Raw genomic sequence first — 18,518 nt, 5'->3', positions numbered from 1 at the left:
GCGAAGAGGCAACCCAGTTGAGCAGCGAAGAGGCAACCCAGTTGAGCAGCGAAGAGGCAACCCAGTTGAGCAGCGATGAGGCAACCGAGTTAAGCATCGACGAGGCAGACGATCCCTATAGCGAGGCGACCCAACGACCAGACCTGATCGCCTTGCAGGAGAGCCTCATCGAGGGAAAAAAGAGGCCGCGGAAAAGCGCCTTTTGCCACACAGTGGTGAAGCAAATAGAGAAGAATTACCTGTACGAAGATCTGCTAAATCTGTATAAGGAAAAGAGACACCTGGCAAACATAGTTGTCTGTTTCTACATCCTAAAGCAGCTAGTGAAAATATACAACTTTGAGAGAGAAAGCGAAAGTGGGCTAAATGCTTTCCTGAAAAATGCTATTTACAACCCCACCTTCGAAACCATATTAACAGACATTTTGAAATTTCTGGAGAAAAAGGAAATATATAGAGTGGTGGACAAAACTTGGCTGTTATGGATCCTAGTCAAGTTGAATATACACAAGGAGGAGAAGTATAGGTCCACCTTCGAAGCAATTTTAAATCATCTTGTGAAATATCTCACCTACGAAACCTTGAAAAAAATGAACACCAAAAGTTTGTGTGCAATTTTATGGAGTCTAGCTAAATGTTCCCATAGCAATATAGAGGTTTGTGAAAAAAATTACAAAAAGATTGTTTATTTTTTGGAGAAGTACACCTCTGTAATGTCTTGCCACGACATTTCGAACATCTACTACTCCCTTGGGTTGGTTCAATACAAAAGTGGGGATCCGTTTTTTTATTTAATTGATCAAGAAATTAAAAAAAATATAAATAAATTTTCTGTGCAAAATCTTATGAATATCCTGTACGGAATGACAAAATTGAGGAGAAACAATTCCACTCTTGCCGTCGTAAAGGATAAGTTGCTCTTCCACTCCTCCAATATGAACCTTCGAAACATGAGTTTGTTCCTTTGGTGTCTAAATAAAAATGACTACTATCACGTGGACGTTAACTTCAAAGACAAATCCTTTCAACATTTAAATGTAAAGCAAGCCATGCAACTGCTAATGTTTTTTAATTACAACAAAGACAAATATGTCTACTACCTCAAGTACGTCTTAAATTTTATATTCAAGTCGATCTCCAAATTGACTAACAAAGAAATTTCCTTCCTTTTTTACTCCCTCTTCAAATTAAACTTACTCAAAAGTAGATGCTTCGTAAAGGTTCGTAAGCATATCATCCAGAGGGACTACACAGGATTCAACTTGATAGATCTCAATATGATTCTCCTTTCCATGAACAATAGCAATATATACGACAGAATTCTGCTCAACTATTTGTTTCGCGCCCTCAGGGCACTTCTCACGCGCGTCCTTCAGACGGGGGCCACGAAAGAAACGATCACCAAGGGAGAAGTGGTCACCACGGAAAATGTGGCCGCCCGCACTGCTCCACCCATAGACTGCACCAACTTCAACTACATAATGAAGAACCTGTCAGAGATGAAAATTTTCGACCAAAGCATCATGCTTAAGTATGCCCTTTTATTCTCCAGCAACCTTTCCCACATCAGCGCCGACCACATTTGCGACTATCTCTTCTACACCTTATCGCTCAGCCACCCCGGGGGGAGCAACGAAGCCGGGGTGAATACAGAACGAGGGGAAAATACCCAAATGGCAGACACTTCCAACAGCGAACGGTTCACACCCACCTCTCGTGAACAAAGGCTCGCCCACTTAGTGACCTCCAATGAAGAGCTCACCTTGAAGGAAGCCAATTTCGGAAAAGTCTACCAGCACTATTTAATCAAAGTGACTCAATTCGTGAAGGACAAACTATCCCATTTCGACGCACACACATTTCTTGCCCATTTGGAGGAACAGCAGAATGGGAAGACGGGACAGGACGGAGTGGGGGGCAAACGGGAGGAAGACAAAATCGACACCTTTGTGTTCAACTACCAAACGGAGAAGAAACACGAGCATGTACAAAAACTGAATGAGCTCATTTTGGAACAAACCATCAGCCATGCTACGAAGGCAACTTTGCTGGGGGACTCAGTTTCGGATAAAGAGTTTTCCTCCTTTGTCAACCAGGCGGAGGACAACTATCATCATCATAATAATAATAACAATGATGATGGAGAAAATATAGAAAGAAGAAGAAAAAAAAAAAAAGCTCAGCCATGCACATCCATCAGTTCGCTCATTCATCTGTTCTACTCCCTTGCGTCCTTGAACGAGCTTGACAAGGACCGCTTTGATCACTACATGGACAACTTGTACACCGTCGTGGAGAGTAAAAAAAGCGAAATAACGGCCTACCAGTGGCTGCTCATCAAGGACATCTTCAAGATGGTACGTGTGAAGAGGAGCGCGGATTGGCAGCTTCTTCTCGACAAAGTAAACACCTACGTTAAGGGTGCCGAGGAGGAGGGAAGCGCGCGCTTCGAGACCATCAAAATTGAGATATAACAGCGGGTGTATGTTTGTCAGTTTGTCTGTCTGTTTGTGTGTGTGTAGGGGGGATCTACAAATTGGCATAGCCTATATGCTCAACTTTAATTGCACAAAAAAAAACAAAAAAAAATTGTAACCACCCCCATGAAGTACTCCTCCGTAGGGGTGACCAGCCGAATGGCCTCCTTTTTTTTTTTTTTTCTTCTTTTCTTCTTTCGCGCCGCACCCCTTATCCCATGGCCTTGTTGAAAATGTAAAAGGCCCAAAACAAAATGGCAAATAGGAAGGAGACAAAGCAGGAGTACCCAACATCGTCCAGCAGAAACATCGCCTTGCTGACGTACCTATTCTCCCCGATGTAGTTCATGCCAAAAGATGAGTTCATATATTTTATAAACTCGAGCAGATACTTCACCTGAATTAGCAGTAGCGCGACAAACGCGACGACCGTTGAGAAGAGGAGGCTAAAGTAGTTAAAATTCAGCGTCCCTTTTAGGCTGTAAAAGAGGTACCATATCTTGCTGTACCATTTGGATGAGTATATATTTTTCAATCCCATGGTGCGAATCATCTCGTCCACATTTCGCAGGCAGTGCATGTGGAGAATACACGGGGAGGTGTGTGTGTGCGTGTCAATTATGGAGTAATTGAATGTTTTTGCTATCTGACCGATTTTCCGTTGCCCTTCATTCATATACACTTCATCCAGAATGGTCTTCTGCTTCGTCCATGTGACTGAGTCCGCGTCGGTATGATGCTTCCCAGGGGGGGGGATTCCTTTCGGAGTATTCCCTCTGCCGAGGGGGTAGGACTCTGTCCGTTGGTGTCCGTCTATCTCGTTTTTTGTTAGCTGTCTCCCTTCGCTTTTTTTTCTTTTAAAAAATTCCACTATGGAGGATAGGACTGAATTTTTTTTATTTTTTCCTTCCGTTTGGCTAGCCAGGCCATTTTTTTTATTTTTTTCCTCCGTTTGGCTAGCTTGTCTATTTTTTCTTTCCTCTTCGGTCGACGCGTCACCTCGCTTGTTGAGGTAGTACGCGCTGAGCAACGGGCGAAAAGGAAAAAACTGCACACAGTCCTGGTAACTCATCAGAGCCACGTTCCCTTTGCTTCGAAACAAATGAAAAATAATGTTGTGATTGTCAACGATAATTCTGTTATAATATTTCGCATTCTCCTGAGGGACGCAACTATGAACGGCGTTTTTTTCTCCGTGTGTGGGGCTATCCTGCGGCAGCTTCATCAAATAGTTGCAGTCTAAGTACAAGTTGGTGAGGAAGATCTGGTCGTTCTCAATAAAGGAAGGGATGTATTGCAAAATTTTTTTGGCTAAGAAGACGTTGCTTATCCAACCGCCCGAATTTAGTAAATTTAAATTTTTATAAAAATAAGTGAAGTCTTTATATTTGTCTCGAATCCTCGTGGCATCCCATTCAGTGTTGTCATCGTTTTTAAAAATGCTGTTGTGAAAAATTAAGTGCATATTTTCGATAATCCGTAGGAGGAAAAAGCTAGTCGAATAAGTGCTTTCGCTTGTGCATACAAATAAGTTGTCATAATTCACTATGTACCTTTCCACAATTACATTCGCTGGCTGAACGAAGAATGTGTCGAAGCCGTCCACAAAAAGGACGATGTCGTTGTCGTTGCACGATTTTATGTACTCCTTTACTTTTACCAACTTGGTGATGAAGCCTTCCCATTTTTTGCCCATTCCTAGCACAGTCAGTTCTATGTTCAGACGGGAGCAACTTTCCTGCAATGTTTTGAAGTACCCCTGCTCGTGGGTTGCAAAGGTTAGCACGTGCAGTTTGGAGCTCCGAATTTTGGCCTTCATCTCGGCTACGTCCAGTGTGGCGCCGCCTATCGTGGTGCTGCCTATCGTGGCGACGTCTATCATGGCGGCTTTGCACATGTTGGTAGTGGATACTCGAGGGGGGAAAAAACAGATACGTGGTTCACGCGGAATAGGAAAGGAGAACTTCTAACCCGTTGCAAATTTAACGCATGTGACGGATTAGCGCGTTGCTTCCCTTACTCTTCGCGATGTTGCTCCTTGAGCGAAATGTCCTCCTGTTCGTTCAACAGAGATGTGTGCAGAGCCTCTACTTAGCAGGGTCATGCGTCGGAAAATTTTTACCGCTTTCTTTGAGCGGCATAAGAGAGGCTGCCAACAAATTGTAAAAAGACGCGTTGACAAAAAGGGTGGTGAACAAATTGTAAAAAGATGCGTTGACAAAAGGGGTGGTGAACAAATTGTAAAAAGACGCGTTGACAAAAGGGGTGAACTAGGAGGTACAAATTGGAAGATGTGACACTAACTGAGAACTGCAATCGAGAGATGGCCAGTGAGGGCTGCGTGTTGCGATTTACTTGCCGGGGACAAGTTGCGTCCGCCGCGCCCAAGCAAGCCACCTTCCAAGTGCATGCAAAGGTCCGTGTACATACATTTGTCTGTTCCCCGTCCGTGCGACAAGGGGAGACGCCTGGGCATTTTTAAAACGAGCAAAATGGACCACCTTGCGGTGTACCGTTACGCGTGTTATGTTTGTCTTTCACTCAAAAACAAAAAAAAATAATAATAATAAAAATAAAATAATAAAATTGCGCGGAGAAAGCTTAAAACGAAAGGGAGTTTGCAAAAGAGGGATAACACAATGCGCAGATTAATGCTCCCAAGAAATTGTCAAGGGTTGAGGAAAAAAAAACAGAGGCCTTCAACCAAATGCGCCGCGTGACTTATTTTATGACGAATGGGTCAAAAAATGCCGCAAAATGGCGCAGAAGTGGAGGAAAGGTGACCCCAAATGGCACAAAACAAGGTGGACAAAATGGACTTAAAAAAAAGAAGCGATTTCTGTGAAGGGAAGCGAGGGTAGTGGCACTCAGTCCTTAAATTCAATGTGCGGGTTTTCGTATTTTCCTAGCATTTTTATTTCCTGTTCACTTATCTGCAGGGGTGGAGATGGTAAAATGGTGAATCGGGTGAATGGGGTGAACGGGGTGAAATGGTCCAAAATGAACAACTCCCCATTTTTTAAAGGATCTATGCAACAGCTCGGCTACGAGCCCCACCAAAGCAGTACCATTTTGTATTGGTTTTGGAAGAACCGCCTGAGCATTAAGAGAAGCTTGGACACAGCATAAATCGTGAAGCAGGAGGCCCCGAAAATCACGAGGTTCTTCACCACGTTTCCTCTGCGACGAGGGGGAAGTGGAAAAGGGAGAAACGTGGTGAGGTGAAAAAAGAAAAGTAGGCAGAAGAATGAACGGAACGGGGTTCCCACGGAAGGCTACTTTTGTATCAACTGGATCGTCTTCATGTTTCGCATGATGATGTCCTTGTGTGAGTTAAACAGGGGCTCGAACAGGAACCTGCGTGGGGGGTAAAAGTGTGAGATGGTGTGGGGGACCATTCGGGACACCGTAAAGAGGGAGCTCACAAAAAGGGACGATTTTCCCGCTCGATGGCAACCACCTACTTTTTGTTAAAAATTGTTTTGAAGCCGGGGAACAGATTAGACATATTAATATCTACAAAAGGGGGGGAAGGACACGGAGTTGCATTTGAATTTGAATTTGCCTTTGCAGTTGCCGTTGCGTGTGCTAATTCGGGAGAGGATTAAACACAAGGGGGTGGAAAAAAAAAAACTTACCCTTAAATAGCGAAAGGGCTATCTTTACCCTAGGGACGTGATTCGTCTGGAAGCTGTTTCTGAACAGGTTCTTACCTAACAAAGTAGCATCGGAGAGTGTGTGCGTTTGGGGGGTGTACATATGGAGATGCACCTCTCGAGGCGGTAAAGGAGTGTACATGCACATTGGCCCATTTTTCTGGGGGTGATGCGCTCGAAAGTCCACAGGCTGTCTTACTGGAAGAGACATAGTAGAGCCTATTTTTTTTCCACAGTTGACTTTCTAAGAACTTTTTGTCAAAGCTGTGCGCATGTGTGGGGTCCGAATTTAGCAGCGTCTGTTCGCGCCCCCGATTGCTCTTAAAGGAGTAGCACAAGTGGGGACAAGACACAAAGGGGAAAAAGAGAAAGGTCAGAAGGGTGAACAGCGCCATTTTGCCGAGTCTTCACGTCCACTCTAGTTCACACTTGCTCACGTTTGCTGATGTTTGTACTTGATCATGCTTTCTCCACGCTGGGGGGAGAGCGGCTGAGCCCGGCAAAAAAAAATAACCACCAGTTCTTCGCAAGGCAATCCCTCCAAACAGACGCGGCAATTTGGTGAAGCGACCCAAAAATTAAAACCAGAGCGAAAAAGGGAAAATAAAAGAGGTGAAAAAAGAAAAAAAAATGTATCTCAATAGATAATCAGTTAAGAGCTTATTGGGAAGGATAAGGAGGAAGGACCTAGTTGGGCACTTGGAAAAATATCTTGGGGGTGCACACTTAAATGTAAAAAGAAAAAAAAAAAAAAACAAGGGAAAAAATAATGTGCACAAATGGGGGCAACAAAAAATGTGTATGCAACGAAAAAGTTACCATATCGGCGTTAAGAACAAAGAGACGAAGGAGCGCACGCGGTGGTGTGCTTCTCTCCAACTTGGGAAAATTCCCCCCCCCTTTTTTTTTTTTCATCACTTTTCCGCCTGCTCACATCGGGAACAAATTTTACGTGAACAGAACTGGTCAGGAATTTCCACCTCTTGAAATTGCTACTTTGTAATTGGCCCGGCGGGTATACGCACGTTTGTAAAAAAAAAAAAAAATATACCTACTCAGGTTGGTTAATTTTTACACGCTTCGCAGGTTGCCCTGCCTTTTTCTTTTTCCCACTTTGTACGATTGCTTTTTTTTCCCCCTTTTAATATGGCCGTTCACGATAGCCGTGTATTTTCTTCAATTTTGCGTCACTTTCTGGCGTGACTTGCTGATGTGCCTCCCAATTTTGCTCCACTCAACCCCGCGTCACTGACATTTCACCATCACAAAGATAGGTCCATATATACATCGAGCCAAAGGGGGCTCGCCAAGAGGCATATAGAGGACACAAACTTGGCGTCAGTAGGAATTGTGGCCAACGCGACCATTTAGCAGTCTGATGAGATGCTCGAAGGAGGATGGTTATGTACTCTTCTGCGGGCGTTACTATACTGGGTTCACTAGGGGAAGGGAGTCCGACGAGGGTGGAGGAAAACCAGCTCGTGTTGTAGTACAAAAATGTACCCACGTACATATTCATATGCGAACGTTACACACGTAGGCGCGCAAGCGATAAAATGAGAGCTCTAATCAGCTACTTCGTGAAGAAGTGCGAACGAACCAAGTACAGACTAGAAGTCATCGAGAGGAGATACAAACTCTTCTCCTGCGGTGTCCCAATGGTACTTCTCATGTCCTTAACCATCAGCATAGGCACCTTCCTAATAGATCTGCAGTACAGAATCAGGAACACTCGGCAGCAGAATATAAACATCCGCGAAAACAAACTGATGGAGGAAAAGAACAAGCTGCTGAAAATCCTCAGAGATTACGACTGCGTCAATTACGAAAATGTGCCCATCAAGCGCGACTGAGGGGGACAAGCCGGCGCGGACATTTCGTAGGGGCAGCCACTGCGTTCCTCTTCGCGGGTACGTATAGATAAATGTGTATATATGGGTGTGTATGTACCTACGCATGTATGTGCCTATGCATGATTTTTTTTTTTCTTTTTTGGTAACCATTTCGCAACAATCAAACGTGAACGATCGCGTAGAGCAACCCTCCAACACGACCGAACAAACAGGGAGGGATAATCACACAAAGACAATTTTGCTCTCACTTGGACAATCTAGACAGAACATAGAAGGAGAATACCCCCCCAGAGGATTTCCTCCATTTGGAGCGGCTTTCCCATTTAACTATTTTAACCCTTCTGCGCTTGAAGCGCGCAGTTAGGGCAAGACAGCCAATCAGAGCACCAATCCACCTGCGCATCTAAGCAATTGCTGACCTACGCACCCCGGTCCTCCCTGGACCCCTCCCCCCTTTGGAAGCATGCACTTTAACGACTTAAACATTTACGTCCAGGTAAAATGCATCTCCTTCTGTGCGTCCAATTTCTCCCCCCGCCCTTTGCCATCGAGGAAAAATTGCCAAGTTGTGAAAACGTCAGAGGGGGAAGGCCACGAGCAGAATAAGGGCAAAGGTCAGTCCGAGCTAAGCTACTTAATCGGGAATGTATATATTGGTAAAGTGTTACGTGTGGGGGGAACAGCTTCAGAGATAGTCGCAGGGAACTCAGTCCTTGGAAAAGACATTATTGGCATATTCACCCTCAAGTGCAGAGTTATCAACGACACAATTGTAACGCCTTACCATGACATTATCGAATATCCTTGCAGCCATCTGAAAAAGGATCATGCAGTGTGCGCAGCGCTCCGCTCCTTTTACGAAGCTCACATTTGCATGAGTACCCTCAGTTGCTCAAACAAGCTGCAGTACGTTGCCATTTTTGCGGACGATATTTTTCAAGTGCTCCCATTTTTGAAGCTTCTGATGAGCCGTAAATTCCTCATAGAGGTATTTTTGTCGAGCAAGCCGAGCGGGAAACCAAATGGGCAACCGGGTGGAGAATCGGATGAAGTGACAACCCCAACACAAGCGATGCTGGAACAATTCCACATCAGCAGTAAGATCATGCAAGGACGGGTCTCCATACGGACCCAAGACACAAACGTCCAACAGCACATGTACGACGTAACCAACGGACTTGGAGTAAAAACCATCGTTGTCTTCCCACAAGCCAACAGTGACATCAGCGTTTTAAAGAGAAACATTTTCACCATAAGTGCGTTAAATGCCAATATAGTATGCATGGCACACTTGGATTACTTAAATCCACACGAATGTAAACTTCTGCAAGAGAAAGGCATAACGCTCCATTTTTTTAACCTGACCAATTATCTAAATTACGATTATTTCAAAGTGGCCGATGCATTTAATTACGTGTTATTATCCTTCCTAAACGGAGATGTGGCCATTCCATCGGTGCCGCTAACGACCAAGTCCTTTTCCAGCATCGAGGAAATATTGGCAAGTGGTGGCGCCTCCACACACGATAGACGTTACAACGTTTACGTTAATAGGAATATCCAATGAAGTGCTGGGAAAGCGACTTGGTGTGTTGGGCATCCAACAGGAGGGGGAGCTCCCCCACAAACCTGTGCTGTGTACATATGCACCTATGTATATATGAGCTCAATGTTTACCCGTTTTTGGCAACGACAAAAGTGCCCTATGTAAAGTTCCCCTTTTTCTTTTCTTTTTTTTTTTCCCGTGAGGAACCTTTGTGTGCACACCGTATGCACGCCCGTGTGGTAAAAGGGCGATCCTAAAGTTGCGCCAACGAGGAGGAGGGCAGCCATTTCTGCGATAATTCTGATAAAGTGCAACTTTTTCGTCCATTAAAAGGAACGCGAAAGGGAATAGCAGCTACGGCTATTTCGATGGGGGGGCAACTCGGGGAATAAAAAATTTACCACAGATTATTCTCGCGTCTGGGGTGGGGGCATTACGTTTTTATCGCTACTTTCTGGGGTTACACTTGGCGACGCTTTTTCCCCCTTACACAAAATGAAAACCCAAATGACCGCTCACGCTGCACTACCTGTCTGCAGAATTTCGCCCCCCTTTTTTTTCCAGCCATGTAGTAGCACAAAATAAGAAAAAGTGGAAAAGCAACATTTCCTCCCCCCGTGCAATGTTCCCAAAAAGTACGAAAACCGTTTAATTCTACCATTTTGAAAATGTAGACAGTGATGGGGCTACACATTCTTTTGCTTTAATTTCGTACACCTAAACGCTGTTTAACGAAATGGAAAAAAAAAAAACACACTAGCGCACACGTTTGGTTAACTAGCTTCTACAGTGCAGTCATTTTTGTATGAACAGTGCTGGTAAAAAAAAAAAAAAAAAAACCCATTTTTTTCAAAAAAAAAAAAAAAAAAAAAAAGCCATTATGCGTCAATCAAAAAAATAGTCAAATGGGCAAAACCACAGTAATGTTCAACACAGGAGTATTCTAACGCTGTCAATTTTGACCATAACACCAACCACACACCCTTTTGTTTTTTTCACAATAAAGTTGTCCCGTAAGATGTTGCCAGAATGGTCTGCCAACCTTTCCTCATTTTGTGCATAAAGAGGTAGGATTTGTTAAAAGTGCCATTTAAGCCCACACGTTTGTAGCTATATTGTAGGAACATGCAAGGTTTTTTTTTTTTTTTGCAATATTTTGGCTTTGTCTTTTTTTAAATGCTCCAATGTGCGGACACAGCTACGACGACTGCCTACCAACAAGGTGTCCTTCGTAGTGGCTAACCCAACGTCTACATTACTCATTTTAAGTGGACAAAAAGTAAAGAGTATGTTTTCAGCTTCGCTCCCTTTTGCTAGACCTACGTAGAACAAAAAAGAAACGCAAAGCTGTGCGCGCACCCCTGAAGACAAAGACAACATTTTCGCTCGCCTTTTACAAAGTGCAATTTGGTCACCTCAAGTGATGCGCGTTCGTCCTTATTTCCGCTTTTCAAAAAAAAAAATGCTGCCATTTTTTCACCATCACATCACGCAGCACTGACAGTATTGTCAAACAGAACAGTCACGTGATTCACACTTGTTTTATTTTATTTTATTTTTTTGCCAGCGTTGTAGAATTATTTACCACTTCTCCTTTTCTGTTCCTTCCTCCTGCCCTTTATTTTTAATTTTGCCTATTCGCAGTTTTTAACAGCAGGAAGGCGCGTGGATGTGTACATGCCACCTCGTTTTTAACCCTGAACCATTTTGGAAAATATACAGCTTCATGTTCACACAGCGCATGCACACGCATATGCGCCCCTTCACGCATGCACACTGAGATTCCCCACACATGCACACTGAGACTCCCCACACATACACACTGAGATTCCAAACACATAAATACTGAGCTCCCCCACTCCATTCTCTACTTCCAAAAAAAGACGCTCAAGTCACTTTCCCCCCTCGTCGTCTACAACAATGGGACAAATATCATCGAAGGAGGATGATTTCGAAAAACAGGACATCTACGCTAGCTACCCCGGACTTGAGCAGCAGCTGGACATGGTTTTTGCTTGTCATGACATAGGCAATCAGGGCAAGCTGCCTTACAAGACGGTGGAAATGATACTCAGGCACTTCTTAATGCAATGCGGCTTTATGGAGTACGTCTGCCGATTTGTGGACGAGAATGGTAAGGCGCGCTAGGAGCGACGGAATGGTGCGATGGAGTGATAGAGCGATCGAATGAGGGGACGAACGAATCTTTGTGTATACCCACGTCCGTATGCCCACCCCCTCCTTCCCTGTGAATCTTTCAGTCCATTTTTCTCCCTCTCAATGTTGTTGCCAATTCTACACCGTTCCTTCTCCTCCACTCAGGCCAGCTAGACTTAAAACACGTGGAAAGCTACATGACGAGCAAGAACTGGCTGAGTAAGTTGAAATGCTGTAGAGACAAGACCCTTACGGTGGATGAAATGAAAGTCCTGGTTTTAATGTTTTTAAAAAAAATATCGGACACGCATGTAGACGACCAAGCTAAGTGGATGGATAAAATGAGAAGCTCGCAGGAGGAACAAGGAAAGGCATTGGAAGAAGCAATGAATGAGTACGAGAAAAACATTCTATTTAATCATGCCCTGAAGGAACAACAACTTTTACATAACAATAAAAAACTAAGTGAGTGGAATGAAACGATTGAAAATGCATACGAGGCACAGCAAGAAGTGTTGCGCCAGTTTGAGGCCAAAAAGAGGGAGGACAAAAAAAAAATGGCATTGGAAAAGAACAATGAATCGATTATAGCGAAGGATTATATTGACAAGATAAAAGAAGCCGCAACGGATAGTCGGTATGCCAACTCGAAATGTTTTGTGTACCCAGCTTCTTCGGCTCCCTGTGGTGCTTGCACATCTGCGGGGGCCATTGCGCCGTATCGCCGGTTCAAAGAACCCAGGAGGAAGAAGCAATATTCCCTCTGCTTGTAATGCTCTGCCCTTGAGGAAGCCTCCTCCCCCACTTACGACGCAGGAGTTTTCTCCAAATGGAAGACGCATAATTAGCATGTTTCTTCGTGCCGTCCCAGGAGCGGTTGAGCGCTGATGCCTTCTTCGCCGCACGAGTACATAACACTTACGGACTCGCATTGTGATTCTCCCTTTCCTCCTCCTCCTTCCTCCCGCGTGTAGCTCATCCGCTTGTATGTCCACTCGCGTACTTATTTTGATTCTACCCCGTCTGGTGCGATGTGCATGTCGAGCTTGTACACACTGCGCTGCAAGATATTCCCCAGCACGCTCTAAGATGTAGTGAACTTGTGTCACTAATCCGTATTAAATATTTTCTGGCCTCCTTCGATGTCCCCTAAATTGTTTCTTCGTCTTTTTTCTTTTTTTTTCTCAAGAGAGATAGACATTTTGTGGAAAGATAAAGGGATGCAAAAAAAAAAGAAAAAAAAATTAAACAAATTAGATAAATTAAACAAGTCAAAGCAGAGAAGTGTTAAGAGGGGCTATTTTCCCCCTTATAGGACAACTTAAATATACATGCACGTTTCCCTCCCGTCTAGTTAAACTCTGGGCGAACGATGGGGCACTGGGGGCGTGTTGACTTGTATAGTGTCTTCCCCAGTGAGGCAGTCCGAATTGTATGCTCAAATTGATGTGCGAAGTACCTTCGGGGTATCTTCCTTCAGTCTCACTCCCCATTTGGTCAAAAGAAAAAAAAAAAAAAGATTAGATAAGTTAACTTTAGATAAGATAACCGAAACCTCCTCTGTGGCTTTAGCCCCAATAACAGAAGAAGTAGCCATTTGAAGGGGGGGCACACGGAGAGTGGGCAAACATTTGGAGTTCCCCCTTTTGTTGGTTTTTGTCTTTTCCCCCCCACCCTTTCCCCCTGGATTGTTAAGTGTACAGTGCCAAAGTGGACATCTTTTTGAGATTGCCAAGGTATGTCCGCTACTTTAAGGTAAACTATTTTTTTTTTTTTTTTTTCTCCTTTGTTGTCTGGGTTCTTGCAGAAATGATAATATTGGAGAGGCATATTACATGTGCGGACGGCCCGTAATGTGTATTTTGTCAACCCATAGGGGTATCGAAGTGTGGCGGCCTAAGCCCACACCTTTTGTGAAGCACCCCTTTTGCGAAGCACCCATTTCTTAGGCTCTCCCCTTTTGGTTCCTTCTTTTCATTTCTGCGTTGCTGCCTGCATAGACACAGCACCGTAAAGTCTTTTCTTTCCTCGTTTTCGGCGCAGAAGAATGAGCAAAGGAGAACCCGCAAAAGTCGTGGCGAGGGTGAAAGAAGAGGAACTAAATGACCTGTATGACTGGATCAGCAGTTTCAATCTGTCCAGAAAAATAAAAAACATCCACAGAGAATTTTCAGATGGAGTTCTCATGGCAGAATTGGTCAATATATGTCTACCTAAGTTTGTTGAACTGCACAATTATAGTAAGGCAAATTCAATTAGCCAGAAAAGGTACAACTGGAACACACTAAATGAGAGGGTTTTTAGGAGGATGGGATTTCGGATTGACAAAAGACATGTGGAAGAAATCGTGAATTGCAAATATATGGGGGTGGAGAAGGTGCTGAACACGTTTAAAAATCAGCTGCATAAATTCCAGAGCTCTGAAATGGAGGTGGAGCCTTCGGGCAGTTTGGGAGAGGACGAGGCCAGGCCGTTTAACGAGGAAGAGTCCCCCCTTGCCGAGGGGTCAGGAGACCAATCAAGGCAGGTCCTTTCCTGCGGGGGAAGATAACAAACGGGGGGAAGAGGCTCAACTGATGCTTCCCCCATCCGAACCCCCCAGGCGATGCCGCTATCTACACTATTTACCCAGTCTACTTCGTTCGTGGCGTTCCACCTGGTGTCCATACGTCTATTCGTCCATCTGTCCATCCGTTCATCCGTCCATCCGTTCATCCGTCCATCCGTCCATCCATTCATCTTCTTCCGCCCCGACACAACTTATCCTGTTCCGCCCACAGAGCGCCGAGTTCCTCAACGACGAAATTGTGAAGATCCTGCGGGACAAAATCTTCAACTTGGAGAAGCTTCTAAAGATAAAGGTGGGCCAGAAACAGTAGCGGCACGATCCGGTGCAGCGATTGGGCAGCACATCCCCGGTCGAAGGGCTAATGCCTAAGGTGCAAACCGTAACGCGTAAAAATTAAAGTCTAAAATTTAAAGCCTAAAATTTAAGTCTAAAAATTAAAGTCTAAACGTTAAAGCCTAAACGTTAAGGCGTAAACGTTAAGGCCTAAATATTAAAGCGCAAAATTGGAAACGCAGCGAGAGAAAAAAAACGGCATGTACGCGTGCGAACGGCGGTCGGGAGAAAAGGAAAAAAAAAAAATGCATTGGAGAAAGGAGGCACTCCTCCCCTTCCTCTGATCGCCATCCTATATACACTAACGCGCGAGGACACACATTAAAAAGCAGTTAAAAAAATGGACGCGCACAGTTCGTAGTGTCAAATGCCCACAGGACAGGGGAGGTGTTGAAAAAAGGGGGTGGCTTTCTCACTTGCGCTGTTGCGGTGTTGCGCAACTGTGCAGTTGGCAGGTGTCCAATTGGTCCAATGTTCATAATTTTTCTATGGTGCCAAATTCGCCTCGTCTCCACGTGTTCACACGTTAATTAGCATTTTTTTTTTTTTTTTAGGACAGCAAAATCGACATTCTGAATAGAAAAATCGATACATTAAGCAGAATGAGGGATATTTGAAGATTCGTCTCCATTTGGTGAGAGGAGAAAGTGGGAGGGGCAACAGAGCCACTCCGGACTCTTCTCACTCTGTCTTTCTCTCTCGGTTTCTCTCCATGAGTGCTTTCCCTTTTTCCTACGGATTAGGGTTCGTCTCCCTTTTGCTGCATCTGCACGTGGGAGTTGTGCCCCTCGGGAATTGCTTACCGTTTGACATGCCCGCCTCCTCAAAGGACGACCCCAAAGGGCGGCTGCACATCATCGTCGCGACGTGCAACCTCCCTTTAGGTGCTCACCCAGGTGCCAATTTGTGACGGATTGGAGGCCCCTCCTCGGCTTGCGCCGCGCACACACTGCTGAGCGCCCATGCGCCGCTTATTTATGTCTTAAGATGTACAGATTTTTTATCAAATCTTCGCTGATTTCGCGGTACGGGTCAGTGATTTCTGCGGGGAGAAGTGAAGTGGCAGTGAGGAGTCGTTAGTGAATAGCGATAAGGGGGATAAACATTCGAGTACAGATCTGCGCCAGCTGATCGGCGCGAATTCATCTGTAATGAACGTCGGGGTGCTCTGCAGAGTGTCCTCCGCCTCTGTCTGTCTTTCTCTCTCTGCCTGTCGCTGTCTCCCCACGGGGGCTCACCTAGATTGGTTATGGCCAAGGCGTAGTTGACGAAGCAAATGTCGTTCTCATTCTGGGAGATCTGAGACGCATTCTTCTTCAGGAAGACTTTAAAATTGTGTTCTCCGTCAAAATCCAACACGGGCTTGTAGGTCAAATTGAAATGTTCCTCCGTGAGGAAGTTCTTCTTGAAATAAGTACCCATTCCTAGACAGACCCTCACCCTATTGCATTCAATGTCCTTTTTGGTAATTTCTTCCTTGGTGAAATAATCCGTCTTTAAATTGTGCACATAGATGTTGCTAACATAGACTGTCATTTCTTTCCTCTGCTCAGAAGTGGTGTCTTCTGGGATTAATGCATTTTTTATTACTTTCTCGTTCTTTTCGGTCTTTCCTTGCTGAAGTACAACCCTACTGAAATGATCGACGGTGCACCGTCCGAAGCACTCGGGGATGTTTATATTGTCTAGGAGAAGATAATCCAATGTGGTCTCCGTTACAAACAGTCGAAGCAACTTCTCCTTATGCGTATTGTCGATGTTGCTAATGAGGTAGTATGGCTGCTTCAGAACGTATACCTTGTTTTCGAGGAAGGCCCTCTCTTTAATTAAGTGCGTTTTATCTGTGTGATAATTTTTGTAGTAATCCAGTTTGCACTGAAAGTAGGCTGTCTTGATTTTGTCTGGAATTTCCATGCGGTTCTCCTCATCATTATCTCTTAATGATAAAAACAGGGCTTGCATTTTCTCTTGGCAGTACGATTCTGAGTGGACTAGCGGCGAGTAATAGTCGATCAGCCCCTGTTGGATTAGCTCTCCTGTAAGGGGGAAGGGGAGGAGGGTAAAGAATCGATTCTTCTATTGTTCATGCGTGGGGAAGAAACAAAAGGGGAGAGGACACATTAGGTTTCTTTTTTCTATTTTTTTCTTTTTTTTTTTCTCTCTTTTCTCTTCTTTTCTTTCCCTTTTTCCCTTTTCGGCCCGCTCCGCACATATGGAAGAAAAACGCACCTGAGAAGAACTCCACATCCTCCACCTTGGCCTTCCTCTTGAATATGAATCGGAGGTTGTGCCATATTTCTGAGAAGAAGTTTTTTAAGTATGTTCCGGTTCCCAGGTTGCCTAAGGGGAAGAAAGGGAGGGCAAGAAGTGAAATGAGTGTAGTAATGCAGGTGGAGTGATGCAGCCGGAGTGAAGCAGCAGGAGTGATATGGGTGTAGTCATGCAGGTGGAGTGTTCCTCCGCGTGATGTATGCACACTGCATGTCGCTGCACGTCGCTGCATATCGCCGCATGTCATGACCCCACGAGGATTCCCTTACTGGAGACGTGCATCCACAAAACCTTGAAGTTGTCGTAGCTGCTGAACCAGTAGCACTGGTGTTCGTCAATGAGCTTCTTGGTCTTCTCTGGGCCCAGAGGACTGTTCATGATTATTATTTCGTTCTGATTCTTTTCATAGCCCTGTTTATCCTTCAAGAACATTTCGAAGTCCTTTCGGACATTGTTGGAAAGGACTTTATTTACGTAGAAGAAATCATACACATCCATGGCGTCGCTAACTCGGAACCTGACGAATTTCTTCTTTAAGATGATGGATTCTAGTAGAGAAGCAGCTTGTCGTCCCAATTTGAAGCAATGGTATGTCTTAATCATCTCTGGTGCATCTGCCAGTTTGTAGAAATCTTTCAGTGTAATTTTCTCTACATTGATATTCTTGTATATTAGCTTCTGCGTTTTGCAACTTAGGACGAAAGACTGCGCTTGCTTCTCCAGGATCATTGGGTTCCATTTGTTGATACTCAGATTAATGTCGATGAATTCTTCTAGCCTGTTCGGGTTCAATCCGTAGAACTTGACCTTGCACGATTTGTTGATGCTCTCGATGACCTTCTCCTGCACCGTCTTGCCTGGGGGAAAGAAGTGGTGTAGAAGTGGTGCAGAAATAGTGGTGAAGTAGTGAAGGAGGGGCGAAGTAGTGAAGGAGTGGTGAAGTAGTGAAGGAGGGGCGAAGTAGTGAAGGAGTGGCGAAGTCGTGAAGGAGTGGCGAAGTCGTGAAGGAGTGGCGAAGTCGTGAAGGAGTGGAGAAGTCGTGAAGGAGTGGAGAAGTCGTGAAGGAGTGGCGAAGTCGTGGAAAAGTGCAACGGGTGACGGGTTAGTTACCCACTTCGTAGCTATATAACGCCAACACTCGCAACGCGAATCCTCCCGTGCCGCACTTACCCCCGTTGAACACACAGGCAATCATCAGCTTCCTGTACAGACTAACGTTGTCGTCGTAGAACACGGACTTCTTACTCTCCTTTCCCCACAAAACGATTGCAGTCAAGTTCATCAGCTTAATATACTCCTCCATGTTTGTCTGCTGATACTTCTGAGGTATCTTGTTTATCTTCATGAAGTTAATTAGCATGTCACACCTCTTCTTCAGCATAGTGAAGCCATCCTTGTGCACGCTATCGATCAGGGGCAGCGATTGCTTCATGAAAAAGTACTCCTTTGGTTGGTATCGAGATATGTCGATGTGAGACTCGATGAAGTAGACTGCAGGGGGGGTTAAGCGGTTAGGGTTAAGCGGTTAGGGTTAAGCAGTTAGGGACAAGCAGTTAGGGACAAGCAGTTAGGGACAAGCAGTTAGAGTTAAGAAGTTAGGGACAAGCAGTTAGAGTTAAGAAGTTAGGGACAAGCAGTTAGAGTTAAGAAGTTAGG

At 44.7% G+C, this 18,518-nt stretch overlaps 7 protein-coding genes across 7 annotated transcripts in view; 4 read left to right on the top strand and 3 right to left on the bottom strand.

Annotated features, from left to right (window-relative positions):
- Positions 1-2,474, top strand: part of C922_01734 (hypothetical protein) — a gene marked incomplete at both ends in the record, with an annotated part of 3,119 nt that extends 645 nt beyond the window's left edge. The window contains one exon of the mRNA XM_008817337.1: positions 23-2,474. Coding sequence (XP_008815559.1) covers positions 23-2,474 — 2,452 coding nt within the window. The remainder of the gene's footprint in view (positions 1-22) is intronic.
- Positions 2,475-2,688: 214 nt separating this feature from the next.
- Positions 2,689-4,374, bottom strand: C922_01733 (hypothetical protein; the record flags this gene model as incomplete). The annotated part of the gene is made up of 1 exon (XM_008817336.1): positions 2,689-4,374. One exon carries the CDS (start codon positions 4,372-4,374, stop codon positions 2,689-2,691), a length of 1,686 nt encoding a protein of 561 aa, XP_008815558.1.
- A 970-nt stretch (positions 4,375-5,344) lies between these two features.
- C922_01732 (hypothetical protein) lies at positions 5,345-6,528 on the bottom strand (the record flags this gene model as incomplete). Its single annotated transcript, XM_008817335.1, has 6 exons — positions 5,345-5,410; positions 5,546-5,657; positions 5,757-5,834; positions 5,942-5,993; positions 6,116-6,190; positions 6,333-6,528. 6 exons carry the CDS (start codon positions 6,526-6,528, stop codon positions 5,345-5,347), a joined length of 579 nt encoding a protein of 192 aa, XP_008815557.1.
- A 1,161-nt stretch (positions 6,529-7,689) lies between these two features.
- On the top strand, positions 7,690-9,553 carry C922_01731 (hypothetical protein; the record flags this gene model as incomplete). Its single annotated transcript, XM_008817334.1, has 2 exons — positions 7,690-7,965; positions 8,483-9,553. 2 exons carry the CDS (start codon positions 7,690-7,692, stop codon positions 9,551-9,553), a joined length of 1,347 nt encoding a protein of 448 aa, XP_008815556.1.
- A 1,899-nt stretch (positions 9,554-11,452) lies between these two features.
- On the top strand, positions 11,453-12,462 carry C922_01730 (hypothetical protein; the record flags this gene model as incomplete). The annotated part of the gene is made up of 2 exons (XM_008817333.1): positions 11,453-11,666; positions 11,855-12,462. 2 exons carry the CDS (start codon positions 11,453-11,455, stop codon positions 12,460-12,462), a joined length of 822 nt encoding a protein of 273 aa, XP_008815555.1.
- A 1,274-nt stretch (positions 12,463-13,736) lies between these two features.
- Positions 13,737-14,568, top strand: C922_01729 (hypothetical protein; the record flags this gene model as incomplete). Its single annotated transcript, XM_008817332.1, has 2 exons — positions 13,737-14,216; positions 14,470-14,568. The coding sequence occupies 2 exons, from the start codon at positions 13,737-13,739 to the stop codon at positions 14,566-14,568; spliced, it is 579 nt and encodes a 192-aa protein (XP_008815554.1).
- Positions 14,569-15,562: 994 nt separating this feature from the next.
- The window catches only part of C922_01728 (hypothetical protein), a gene marked incomplete at both ends in the record, with an annotated part of 6,129 nt that continues 3,173 nt past the window's right edge, over positions 15,563-18,518 (bottom strand). The window contains 5 exons of the mRNA XM_008817331.1: positions 15,563-15,633; positions 15,830-16,627; positions 16,821-16,931; positions 17,132-17,719; positions 18,033-18,353. Of these exons, the coding sequence (XP_008815553.1) occupies positions 15,563-15,633; positions 15,830-16,627; positions 16,821-16,931; positions 17,132-17,719; positions 18,033-18,353 (1,889 nt within the window). The remainder of the gene's footprint in view (positions 15,634-15,829; positions 16,628-16,820; positions 16,932-17,131; positions 17,720-18,032; positions 18,354-18,518) is intronic.

This window comes from Plasmodium inui, assembly GCF_000524495.1.
Source record: "Plasmodium inui San Antonio 1 unplaced genomic scaffold supercont1.5, whole genome shotgun sequence".
In the NCBI taxonomy this organism is placed as follows: domain Eukaryota; phylum Apicomplexa; class Aconoidasida; order Haemosporida; family Plasmodiidae; genus Plasmodium; species Plasmodium inui.
This window is presented reverse-complemented; position numbering and strand designations above follow the sequence as displayed.